The 13,378-nt window shown below is 45.4% G+C and overlaps 1 protein-coding gene across 1 annotated transcript in view; it reads left to right on the forward strand.

Moving 5' to 3' along the window:
* LOC142591509 (fatty acid synthase-like) overlaps window positions 1-13,378 on the forward strand; it is a 238,068-nt gene that overhangs the window by 174,873 nt on the left and 49,817 nt on the right. Inside the window, exons 18-19 of the mRNA XM_075703832.1 lie at window positions 4,997-5,221; window positions 7,943-8,272. Coding sequence (XP_075559947.1) covers window positions 4,997-5,221; window positions 7,943-8,272 — 555 coding nt within the window. The remainder of the gene's footprint in view (window positions 1-4,996; window positions 5,222-7,942; window positions 8,273-13,378) is intronic.

Raw genomic sequence — 13,378 nt, forward strand, 5'->3', positions numbered from 1 at the left:
GACGTTGACTGCAGCATCACTCCGCTCCCACATCGTCCATCTTCATTTAGGTCTACTACTGATGTTGTCCATGTGTCGCGGCTAAAAGCCTGCTGCACTAGCAGTGCTGACTGATTTTAGAAAGCGCTGGGACAGCGATGAGTCCGTCGGGAGTGAGGTTACGAAGCATCGCGTACGAGCATGCTGTTAACAGACCACTTCGCTCCGCGAATAGGAAGAAGACGGCACATGCCGCATTGATGCTGCCAGACATTTTGCAGTAGCAGCAACCTGTAGATAATGTAACATACGAATTCGTCTCTTCCCCGTGTACTCGTGAATCTCCGTGACAATATTTTTTGCCAAAGCCAACGATTCGAACATGGCAAAAAATATGCCTATCAAGAAAAACGTTAGTGACGTTTCACTTCGTGAACGAGGGTGACGCGCAATCTTATGGGTGCTATAGCGCACCCGACGCTATCGGCCCTCGTTGCGCCTTGGCGCATCACAAAGGTTATTCAAGGCCGGGCTCGCGCGGTCCCGCCATACGCAACAGCCGCCGGAGTTGAACGCCCCGTTGTAAAGATTCGTTTACTCTTTCAATTACCTAGCATGGTGTAAACGCATACAAGCAAACATGAACACTTCACACTCCGTGAGCGCGCACAGTCGCTACCAAAATGCTGGCGTGAGGAATCGCGGCAGCAGCAGGGAGCGAAATGACTTCCGTGCGGTCTATCGTTTCAACGAAAACTGAAAGTGAGAATACAGCGCACGCAAGCTACGAACCGTCGGACCACCTGGACTGCTCCCAAGCCAGTTCGCTTTCAAGATAAAGCGTGCCTGACCGCGCACCACCGGAGTATAACGCCCCCGCTCCATGCCCTACCTCTGGGCTATGGTGCAATTCGCGCGACGGAATACGGTGCGCATCCTCACGAGACAGTCATTTGAGGAAAGAATTCCAGGACGTCTTCCTCGACCCTTGGAGACATTGTACTATAGTATTCGGCTGAACGTAGAACACACCAACACATCTGCACTACATAAGGCATACCACGAATCCCTACTGTGATAACTGTGGCAGCTTAGAGACAGTGCATCACACATTACTTAAATGCGCCGCGCACCGCGACGAAAGAGATCTTTGGAGCAACAAATCAAAATGTTTTGCCACAATCCGGTAATGTTACACAGCATCTTAGGTCCAATGTCGAGCCATTCAAAACAGCTGAGGGTTTTTAATTTATTGTTGAAGTAACAGTCGGAAATTGGTCTAATTGAAAAGCTTTAAACATTCACCCTTACATATAGGAAAGCCTAAATTTACTCGCCATTTTCACCTGTAAATACTAGTACTGGGCCCACTTGCGCATTCCATTCTTCTGTTGCAGGAGCATCGAGTGACACCCTTGTTTCTTGCTCAGCACTTCCGGTTCTCTTGCGGAGATGAGCGGAAATGAAATTGCGAAATAAATAAGAAAAAATGCAAAATATAGTACAGTACAAAATTCATGAGCTTTTTTATGGATATGATATCAGCGCATGAGTTTAGTTACTAGTTAGGTTACTGAAATGTGTAATGGTTAGGCATAATTAAACAAAATTCATGAGTTTCTTTATGGATATGATATCAGCGCATGAGTTTAGTTACTAGTTAGGTTACTGAAATGTGTAATGGTTAGGCATAATTAAATATAACTGATAACCGCACACCAAAGCACAGAATCGTAGATTTTAGAGGCCCACCACGTGAGTACCCAGAAACCCGGAAGTAGAAAGTGGAAGCAACGACGTCAACAATGACGTAACACACAACGTGGCATCATATTTAACCGGCTAACTAATGGAAAACATTTGCAAGGCATAAACTGAATATCTGCCTAGCAGAGCGCATGTGACGTCATTCCCTCTCTCGCTTCACTTCTACCAGCGCTCGCCTGCTCGCACGGTCTGACGTCAGCACCGGAGAAAGTGCGTAAAGTGCCCTTTGTGCGCCGCTTGCTAGGTGGCACGCGCTGTGCTTCCTCCTGACCCTGCCCCCTTCTCGCCCGCATGTTGCGCCAGGGGAAAGACGTGCGCCCACTTAACCTAAAGAACACTAACGCCGATGTGCGAGAGCCGCAAAGAGACGCCTAAATCAAAAATTAGGGTCCACTACCTTTTTTTAACTCTTCTCTGCAATCTTTTACTCCTGTTCCCCATCTCGATACAGAGTAATGTGCAAGTGATTGCATACGCGCCGGCAAAAGTGCCTGTGTTTCTAATAAAAAGCCTCTCTCTGTTTCTCTGCACACAACATGGTGTAATTTCTGGATTATAGTTCGCGTAAAAAGCTTGTTTACAAGACAAAATTTCGCTTCGTGCGCAGTATTTCTGGGCGCAGACTGTAGAAGATGGTAGTTATTTGTTTGAATTTGAAAAATATGCCTGCAGCTTTCATAGCGAAGCTTTCTTTGCCTCCTCATACGGCTTCCCACTGATGCTAGTGCTGTACCTGCCTAGTGCGCCCCGTTGGGAGGTGGTTGAGAACGCACGTTAGAAGTGCGGGAGAACAGACAGGTGACGTCAAAAGGCATGCGTCGTTTGGGGATAGGGGAGCATGGCCACGATGCCCTATCCCTGCAAAAGCATTCCAAAAGTTGCAGCGCTTCCCTTTGTCCTCACGCGCGACAGTCCAGAGAGGCAATAGAGACGAAGCATAAATCTGTAGAACCGGATGCTACAGCCGTTCTGTTTGCGACGCACTCGCGAACCTAGTGAAAACAAATTTGCCACTCTTGGCTCGTATCAGCCTGCCTGCAGGGCGCGGAGAGGGACAGTGCGACGTCAGAAAGCATGTGGCCTTTGGGGTCTGGTCAGTAACGTAAAGGCTGGTTACACAGGCTATTACGCAAATGCTACTACAGGTGACAATAGTGTAGGACTGAGCAGATAAGTATTATTTCAATGTACGGTACAAACGTTTATCGTATTTCTGAAGAATAAACACCATGCAAATGTATTCCACGGAGAACTAGCACAAGGTGTGCAGACGCTACGCGGCAAGGAAGGACCGCAGTGTGAAGACCCTACGCAAGCGGCAGCCCAGCAAATCAACACTTCTGTACCCGACGAAATATCTTATTGGCTATGGCGTTGTTCAAGGATGTATGTTCCATCTCGACCGCAGCGGTCGCATTTCAGTGGGTGCGAAACGAAAAAGAAAAAGAGACCGCACGTGTACTTAGCTTCAGCTGCGCATTACAGAACCCAGTGTCGTAAAAGTAATCTGGAGTCCCCCACTACAGCGTGCCACATAGTGAGATTGTGCTTTTTGCACGTAAAACCCAAAATTTAATTAACAAGCTCGTCCACGTGAGACCTTGAAAATGTTAACCTTCCCGCAGGTTGTGAACAATGGCCCACAACAACGCCTCTTGAGGCCGCGCTTCGGTCTTTATTTTGTGCATAACGTGGACAAACACGGGTCCTGCACGCAGTGGAAAATCACCTCCCCATTCCTGTTTTGCACCAAGCGCTCAATACAGCAACCATTTGCCATCAACGTCACCGACAAATACCGTAAATAACGCAAACACTTATGAAACATCCGCTTACAACGATTACCATGCCGGGCGGGATCTGGATATATTTTTACTGTTTTAAATCGCGTAGCAAAACCCGCTCTATGCAGTCATCGTTTAAAACGAAATATAGATAATATTGGAAGCTCACGACATGCAAGCGAATGCTGCAGCATACTGACTGCATTTCAGTGCTGAGATTTGCGAGCCCGCGCGCCAAACGTCTCTAAAATTCACGGCAAGAATACTATGCAGTCTAATAAAATACCCGGGGCTTTAACGCTGCACAAGAATTTTTCTTCGACTACACACGGATTGTGAACAATATAAAAACTTCATTTCGAACCGGAATTCGTCTCTGCGGACCACTAAGCGGGGGTGACGATCCTGAAGGAGCAGTGATTTTCTCTTGTGTGAAACTTGGTCCTGCGTAGAATGTCCGGCAAATGCCGTAACTTACAACAAATTAGTGATATTATTGTAGCCGGTTTAACTTTATTTTGCATCTTAGGTGAAAAATTGAGTTCGTGGTCGAAAAGACAAAAGTCACGTTGGCCTGGCGAGCAGTAAGCTCGTCAATCATGGCAGTTTACATGGGAGTTAGAAAGACGCTTGCAGCCAGGATGAGGTTTGGGCGAATACATGAAGAGCACATGATTTACTCGCTGGATCAACAGCCTTCCTGCTGGCTGACGGAGACACTTGAGCTAAATATGCCGCCAGTAATAAGACACCACGACAGTCACGGCAGCTGGCGCGCAAATGCATTGGTAGATAAGTTAGGAACGGCGTGTTATCACAGTGCACTAGGCAGCAATCATCAACGCTGCAATTGAGGTCGTGGTCCCTGTGTAGAACTCGCAGGAAATTTATATGGCTAGTGATTGGAAGCAGAGCTTGAAACCAATAAATTCAAAACGCAATATAGTTTCTTTTCTGGCTATTGTACGCAACCTAAATATTATTTTATTACAGTACACGCATGCGGTTTCGAACATCAACGCAGGGCTTTCGTGAACACACCAGGAAAATAAAAAATAAAACTTGCGTTGCTCCCCTGCTCTGCAAACTTTTTGCTGGCGTTGTACACCGGTAGCGATGTTCCGAAGAGTGTCAATTCGGGAAACTAACCATCTTGCCCACTTTAACCCTCACGAAATTTGTATAGCTACGCAATCGGGAGGAAACGTTCGCAACAAGGAATTTCACAACGAAATAGGTTTTTTTTCTCACCCTTAGCATGCAAGCTTAATTTCGTTTTATTACAGCACGTGTATGCGGTTCCTCACAGCAACTCAGTACTTAAGGGAACGCACAAGAAATAATATTAAAGCTTGCATTGCTCCCCTGCTCTGGAAAGGCTTTGCTTGCATTTTACATCGGTAGGGAGGTTCAGTGGAGTGCAAATTCTATAAGCTAACCGTCTTTCACAACCTGGTTCCTCCAAGGCTTGACAGCCGGAGGTGCGAAGACGACCACGCAGTTCGCTTACCTCAACGTCCAGACGCCTGGAGACCTCACGAGCCTCCAATGGTACGAGTCTTCGCTGGGATATCTCTCCCCTTGTGATAAACTCGGCTCAGAGGAACTTTTCGTCGACGTATACTACGCTTCTATCAACTTCCGTGACGTCATGCTCGCCAGTGGAAAAGTGAACATGGACACTTCACGCGGTGAGTGTTTCCTTTGCATAACTGATTATTTTAACCTCCTAAGGAGGTTCCACGCGTTTTAGAACCCACCACTTCAGCCCACCAAGCTCGCACAGATGCCATTACGCACACAACTGTGCGACAGAGCTATATTTTAAAAGAACATTTACAGTCAGTTAAGTATCCCTATATGATTTGAAGGTGAGAGCATGAGGATTTGTCTAAATTATCACCTTAAGTACGACTGCACCTTTATTCACCTTGCTCTAATTTATCCAATATTTATCCACTTTTGACCACCTTAATCCGCCTGGATCTAATTTATGACTACCTTAATTCATTTTATTGACCCTAGTTAATTTACTTTCATTCACTTTACTTCACCGTGGGATTTCGCAGTGGGAGCCGCCGCAGTTCCTGCGCCGGAACCGTGAAGTCTTCATTGGTGACGTTTGTTTCTGTACCATCGGCTGATAACGGCGGAGGGAGCCCGGATTTCTCGCTTCATGGGGCATATAAGACATTCGCCTTAATATATCTACTCTCCCAGAACTATTCATGCCAATTTTAGTACCGTTATGCATCCATTGAGTGTATCACGGGCACGCGTGCATATGATTTAATTTTGCCCCCCATGTTGTGAAATATGCTCAGTTAGGAATAGCCCAAATTGGCATGCGTGTCATCGATGATGACTGTCTCTATAAGTGTATGCGACTAGTTGAGGCAAGGGAGAGACGATACGCAAGCTGGAAGCTGGCGACTATCCTCAAGAGTGAGTCTTGTAGCCATGCTAATACCCATGTGGAGTGCAGCGCGAGAATGCGCTTCTTTCAGCTTTTTAACTTTCGAAAGAAGCAGTAACAAATAGGGATTGAGAATCATTGTCTTGCTTTGGATAAGCATCATCTGACGCGCCCATAAAGGCGGACAGAGAGATCATATAAAGGCAGTAAATCGCTTCATCATCATCATATTTTAGTCCACTGCAGGACGGAGGAGGTATCTGGCAACGATCTGCAATTACTCTTGTTGTGCGCTAGATGATTCCAACTTGTGCCTACTAATACCCTAATTTAATCCCCGACCTAATTTCCTCCGTCCTGGATTACGCTTCCCTTTTCTGAGCACCGTTTCTGTAACTGTAATATATCCACACGTAATATGCCCTGCGCATAAAGCTCCATTGTTTTTTCTAATGTTAACTATAATGTTGCTTATCTCCGTTTGGTGTCTGATTCTGAGTCTCTGACAACCCAACTTTTTCTTATGGCCGCCAACCAAAAGTGCCGGCAGTTTGAGCGAACTACGGGTAATCTACATAGAATGATAGTTCGTGTTGGCTAATATGCTCAGTAAGGTGGACGAAATACACATTCATTACGGATGTTGTAGGAGTGTGAATAATGGAAAGTTCACAAGTTAACCGACTATAGCGATGTCACCACAAGCTTTGAACTGCGAAGTACACTCCTTCCTCTGGGAGCAGAAGACAGTGCTTCTACCAGCTGTGCTGGTCTGCTTCACTTCAATATGTGCAATCATATGAAGCTAACCGACAGTGAAACCAAGAAAAAGCCTATGGTAATTCACGAAACAACTATTGGCTGCCAGTTGTATCTGAATCCAAGTCTCCGAATTGCACGTGGACCCACTGCGGTTGCTTCGCGGCTATGGTGTTGGGCTGCTAAGCACGAGATCGCGGGATCGAATACTGGCCGCATTTTGATGGCGACAAAATGCGGAAACACCCGTGTGATTAAATTTAGGTGCACGTTAAAGAACGCCAGGTGGTTCAAATTTCTGAAGTCCTCGGCTATGACGTGCCTCATAATCAAATCGGGGTTACGGCACTTAAAACCCAACATTTTTTTTTAATTACGCGTGCGATGATGTTACCAATTGATTTCCGGGTACACATCAACCTTCTTGCATTACGTGTTCTAAAAGTCACCCTGGGATGTTCCTAGCGTCCGAACTCACGGTGATCCATCGCTTTCTTTCTTTAAACGAGTTGTTGTTTTTAGTCCACTTTTGTTTGTCTTTACTTTCTTTCTACATTTCAATGAAAACAACTATTTACTCTTTCATTTTACTGAAAAGAAAAGACAAAATATGTACGTATGATTATCATTGTCTCTTGGTTGGTATGATCGTAACGAAAAATTGGGCCGCTCAATTTGTCTTGTTCTCGTTCACTGCAATTCATGTATAGCTATTACATTTTCACAATACTGGCATATCTATTTTAATAAAGACGGACTTACTAAAAAGGCCATATTAAGTCCCACAATTCCGTCACTACAGCTCGATTACTTGAAGGAGAGGACACTAATTCCAAAGAGAACTTAGAAGTCGTGTTCCCTAAGTAAGAAAAAAAAAACATACCAATTAACGTGCCCTGAAGCGGAAGGTAACTGAAGCGGAACCGTATAATAAATGAACCTTTATTTACCAAAAATCCTTCACTCAGTACTTTATCTAGAAGTACGTCTTCAGTATATGGGGCGAAATACATTGTTGTTTTAGGCAACATTATTGAAGTCCATAAACGAGAGTGTGCTCATAATTATTCAGCACAACAGAACGCTGACGGAAACGTATGGCAATGTAGGAATCGCATCGCAACGCTGTATGTTTTTCTCGGTCTTCGATCTTCTTCTCACGAGCGTCATGTTCCCGCATGCGCCTTCCAAACGGAAGAGCCAACCTCACACTGTTATGTCGGGCTTGATCGTTCAGGTGACGACGTCGCCGAGGAGGCATTTCTCGGCATGGAGTACTCAGGCCGCGACTGGAACGGACGGCGCGTCATGGGAGTGGTCAGTGGCAAATCCATAGCGACCGTGCTCGCTGCCGACCCGATTATGAAGTGGGAAGTTCCCGAATGCTGGACCATGGAAGAGGCTGCTACGGTGCCCGTGGCATACTCTACGGCCTACTACGCCTTGGTTGTGCGCGGCGAAGTGCAACCTGGGGAGTCGCTCCTAATACACCGTGGCAGCGGATGCGTCGGACAAGCTGCAATCGCAATTGCCCTTTCGATGGGCTGCGCAGTCTTTACCACTGTAGGTGAGTTGAATGCGCAAACAGAAAAAAAAACTGCGACACAAACAACGCATCTAGTTGGAACTAAATTCAGTAAATACTTGTTTAAAGAAATGAGGGGTACAGAAACAAGTGTTAGTTTCAGCTCAGGGTCATACCGAAGGCCCCTCGCGAGAATGACATCTTCACGTTGCAAACTAACAAACGCAGCCCCTTCGCATCTTCTCGAGTGCACGCGTGTCTCGAGTGTAATGCACGTGGTGATCATCTCAATGCGCTGGTTGGCGTTTGCGCCATAGAAGTACGCGTTGAATTGTCACTAAGATTATGTGTTACCATGTTACCTGCAAGCAACAAAAAAAAAAGCGATTGCTGCCCAATGGTTAAAGGCTTGGGCTACTGCGCAGGTGAAGGAGGTTCGAATCCCTCATCGGGTAGGTAATTGAACATGTTTTCTTTTTTATTTTTTGAAGTCTGAGGTAGTCGGCAAGAGAGCAGCAGCACCGAGTAGCCAGGGTCAGCAAAGTCCGGGAGGATTAGCCAAGGAAAATTCGTTTTAAATTATGCGAGATTGCTGTTGTTGAAGATGATGTAGTAGTGTTTTGTGGAGCAAGGGCTATATGGGGTCAAAGAGCGTCATACCGGAATATCTTGACGAGTTGTCAATAACCAATTAATTACGTTGAGCAGACGTAACACAGCTGTATAGATGCCTAAGACAGTCGCTGTATAAGTGCGCAATACATATGTGAATTCAAGTATGAAAATGTCTAGTGACGTTTCCTATGAGAATGTAAGATTTATATCACGTACGGCGTTGGTTTCGAGTCACTTAGCGCCCCAATTAGCGCATTTCTAACGAAAAAAGTAATGATATATACATATCATTCGAGAAGTAGCTGTCGCATGAAGTACTGAAATGTACTGGAACTCCGCCATCAGTTCTTTGTAAAGTCTAGGGAACGCGTAAACAAAGGTGACCGATACTCTATGCAATGAGTCTGCTGTATATAGACGAACACAAAACGATGTACCCGAGAGTGCTCGTCCTTATTCTGTCTAGGCTTTGCACGACTCCGCTGTGAAAAATTGATAAGCGCTTCTTTTACATGAAGTACATTCAATGCTTCTCCCTGAGGTCATTTGAGAGCTTTCGTATTCCCCAAAGGCTAGCGTTTACAACAATTGTGCTCACTTGCATCGAACGCACACCGCTACCTAGTGAAAGTTACAAATATGGAGTGGAGTGTGAGACAGCCATTTCACAAAATATACTCTCAATTATGCATTCCTTTTTAGCGAGTGTGTGCATGAGTTTGCCACAATCAATTAACTGATTCAAAGTTGTTCTTAAAGAAAGTTTGCAGTTTCGCCAAAGTTGTACAGCACCGAGGTTCTTAGTTCACGTTCATACTACACATAATGGCGTGTCGCGTATTATCAGTAATCATGAGGGACTGTAGCAGCGTATATTCCAGCTGCTCGTCACGGTTCTTTTAAGGATGCGCATTCTTCCAGCTAACTTCCAGATAACATTAAGGAGACACCAAAGAAATACATTAGGTGAAGCTACGTTGATAGGTTAGGGCTCTTCAACAAAGAATTCGTCATCGGGAGCGAGAAGAGTGTTTTGTAAGCGAAAAAAGCTCCAAATATAATTTTGGTATGGCGCCGCCTGTCCTGGGCTTTGGGATCTCTGATGCTGCGTATGCAGAGGCTGATTCAAAGAAAGTGGCATATAGCGAAATCCCATAGAAATTATATCAATTGATATGTTACTAAGCGGGTGGTTCAAATTGAGTAGCAGCGGGACCTTCGGCGGCAACTATCTACCCAGCACATTGACCTAGTGACACTGGGAAAGCGCTGAGACGACAGAGGGTGACGGTACGCTGCGGTTACATGAGCGACGTTATTAGTAATTATTTCCGCATGAAAGAAAGCATAGCCCATGCTGAACCAGATACAGCAACAGAAAAGCCTGTAAACTGAAAGTAGAATGTAGAAGGCTCTTACTAGAAGAAAGGTAGACGACATTGCGCCTGACGAAACGGCAGCAGGAAGAGATAAGGTCTAAACTCAACTAACCAAATACCTGTGTCCGAACAGGAACGCAGAGTGGATTAGTGCCATGGAGCAAGTCACTCAAACAAAGAAACTTTCGATAGGTAGGCCGAAAAACCGGGAAACATGGAGAACCTGATCTCTCAAAGCAGAGGTGATGAGGATACGAGGCCTACAGGCCAGTTACACAATCGTCAGGGATATATCCAATGGCAATGCAAGCCACGAAATTAGAGCTGTCACATTGGATGGAGAATCATGTTGTAATTAGGAAACTACAATGTGGAAACCGCCAGGAGAACGCTTAGAGAATGATTTCTTTATACTCGCACAATACTCTAACATTGCACTGACTCATAATATATCCTTATGACTAACAATGCAACATTATATATTAACTGAACGTATACAGGGCATTGCTATCGTATGTTCTATGACATGGAGGACGATTTCATGGAGCTGTGGAGAGGGACATAGATACGTAGCCGAGTACAATTTGTATGGAAAGGGCGGAAATGCGAACAGCTAGTGCAAACGCAGCGATTACTGAAACAATAATTCCTTATTTCCATTGCTGTTTCCGCTTTATCTTAAATCTAATAAGAGTAAAAACGCGAAAAGACAGATCACAACAAGAAACACGAACAAGCGCTTGTTATGCCCACATAAAAATAACTGAAAAAAGTGAATTCAATTTTGATTTCTGTGACATCTGTATTGGACAAAGGGCGCAACAAAGCGTCCCTTGGTATCGCATGCGAACGATATAGTGATCTAGCGCATAGTGCATGGAACTTACAGATACTTGTGAATACTTGTGACAATACAGCAGCCACATATATGCGCCTTAATTTTAGCAGAGAGAAATCGGTAATCGCGATCTTCAATGAGGGGACGAGCAAATACGTGGTAGTGATATAAGATGCAACCATACTCTTAGCCAAGCAATAAGTCATAAGCCATTCCACTCTGTGAAGTTGGATGACAAGTGAAGCTGTGTAGCACACGACAAAGAGGTGACAGAGCATTTTGAACTAAGGTGCGAGCACATTTATTGTCTTGAAGGGTCATCGCGGCCAAAGCTACGTACACACATTTATTTTTATACACCCGTCTTCATTCGTGTTATGTATTAGTTATATGCATTCGTGCTTTCACTTAGCGATATATTTAAGCAAAGAATATGAGACTGAAATCACCGCACCGACAGGCGGTGGGTCAGTGCTGTCAGCGCCTTCGCAGAGGGAGGGACAGTATGGGAACGCTGGCATGATGAGCCGCCACGGAGCGAGCTGTGGAAGAAAACGATGACGGTGAGCGCGTCAGCAGTGGCACGAGCGTGTACGCGGTCTTACGCCGAGGGCTGCCAACGAGCCAGCTGTGGTAGAAAACGACGACGAAGGCGGGAGCAGCGACACAAGCCTTTGCTTGTGTCGCTGTATATATGGCAAAGAAATGAGGAGGACAAATCTGAGATAGAACAAACGGCAGTTCATTGCTATTTGAGGGCCAAGCGGGCTGCCTGAGGAAAGAAAATACCTGGAAAAATATTCTGCTCAGGTTGAGGCATCTGTCTGCTGCTTTAAATGTTCGTAAATGACTCAGCTCATCGTTAATAAATGCCCAGGCATGTCCATAAGGGACGCGCACGTTAGAGAAGCGCAGACATCGATAGCACATCGAAGCATTCACTTGTCAGCAGTCGAAGTAAATAAGAGATGATATATTACTCATGAATAGAATGTGCCGGAAAAATTACTGATGGTGCTCGATGAAAGCTAATAGGTCAAACGAACGCACGCACGAAGCAACGTTACTCAAGTGATGACTATGGTAAAATAATAATCTGACGATGACCGCGTGACAATGGTGTGACGATGACTGTATGACGACGACGGTGTGACGACGATGGCATGACGTGGGTCAGTGAGGAATTTAGAATGACGAGGATCGAATGACCGTGGCGCTGTCACGACGAAAGTAACATGACGAATGCTTGACGCTCTTAGCATTACAACAGCATGATGACAATGGGATGAAAGCGAGTGTATGTAGTCATTGGCAAGAAGACAATTGTATCACGAAGCCTGTGTATTGAGGGTAGTGAAACAACCATGGCATGGCGTGAGTCAGATGACGAAGATGGAGTGACGACAACGGCATGATCATGACAGCATGGCGACGATGGTATGACAAGGGTTGCGTGATAGCCACTGCGTGACGACGATGACGTGGCAACGATGATGTGAGAACGACGACATAATCACCGTTGAACAACGACAGCACGACTATATATATAGTTGTGCTGTCGATTGGCGAACGATTGACGTCGATGGAACAACGAAGGTGGTATGAGGACGATAATGGAACTACGTCAGTGAAGTGATGACTATGGTATGACAAGATGACGACGGCATGACAACAGTGGTATGACAACGACACAATGAGGAACATGACATGACAGGTAGAAGAACAGTGGGGGGACTATGATTGTATGATCACAATGGCGTGGCAACGACTGCATCACGAAGCCAATATGATGACAATGGCGTGAAGACAACGGCATGATGATGGTTTGATGGCGAAGCTAGTGTGTTGTCATGAGATAGACCACGAAGACGTCAGGACGGTGATGGGGCCATATTGTGCGACAACGAATGCATGACGATGGTATAAAGACGATGGTTGGATGACCACGGCTTGGCGATGTCTGGATGGCAAATCTAGAATGATGACGAAGCAATGATCAGGACCGTGTAATAACCATGAGGACATTATTTGTGGTCCATGTATTAGAAACCTCATGCCCTGGGTAGGTGTAGAAGGCGTCCCGTTGGTAGCATGACGAGAACCAGATCACGAAACTGGAGTAACGATGATAGAACAAACACAATGGTAAACGACCTCGAGCACATACCTTGTACTCCAAATGGGTAGACAAACAAGGACACTGAGCCGGCGTAGGTGGTTGGATAGATAGATAGATAGATAGATAGATAGATAGATAGATAGATAGATAGATAGATAGATAGATAGATAGATAGATAGATAGATAGATAGATAGAT

Source organism: Dermacentor variabilis, chromosome 8 (assembly GCF_050947875.1).
Source record: "Dermacentor variabilis isolate Ectoservices chromosome 8, ASM5094787v1, whole genome shotgun sequence".
Taxonomy (NCBI): Eukaryota; Metazoa; Arthropoda; class Arachnida; order Ixodida; family Ixodidae; genus Dermacentor; species Dermacentor variabilis.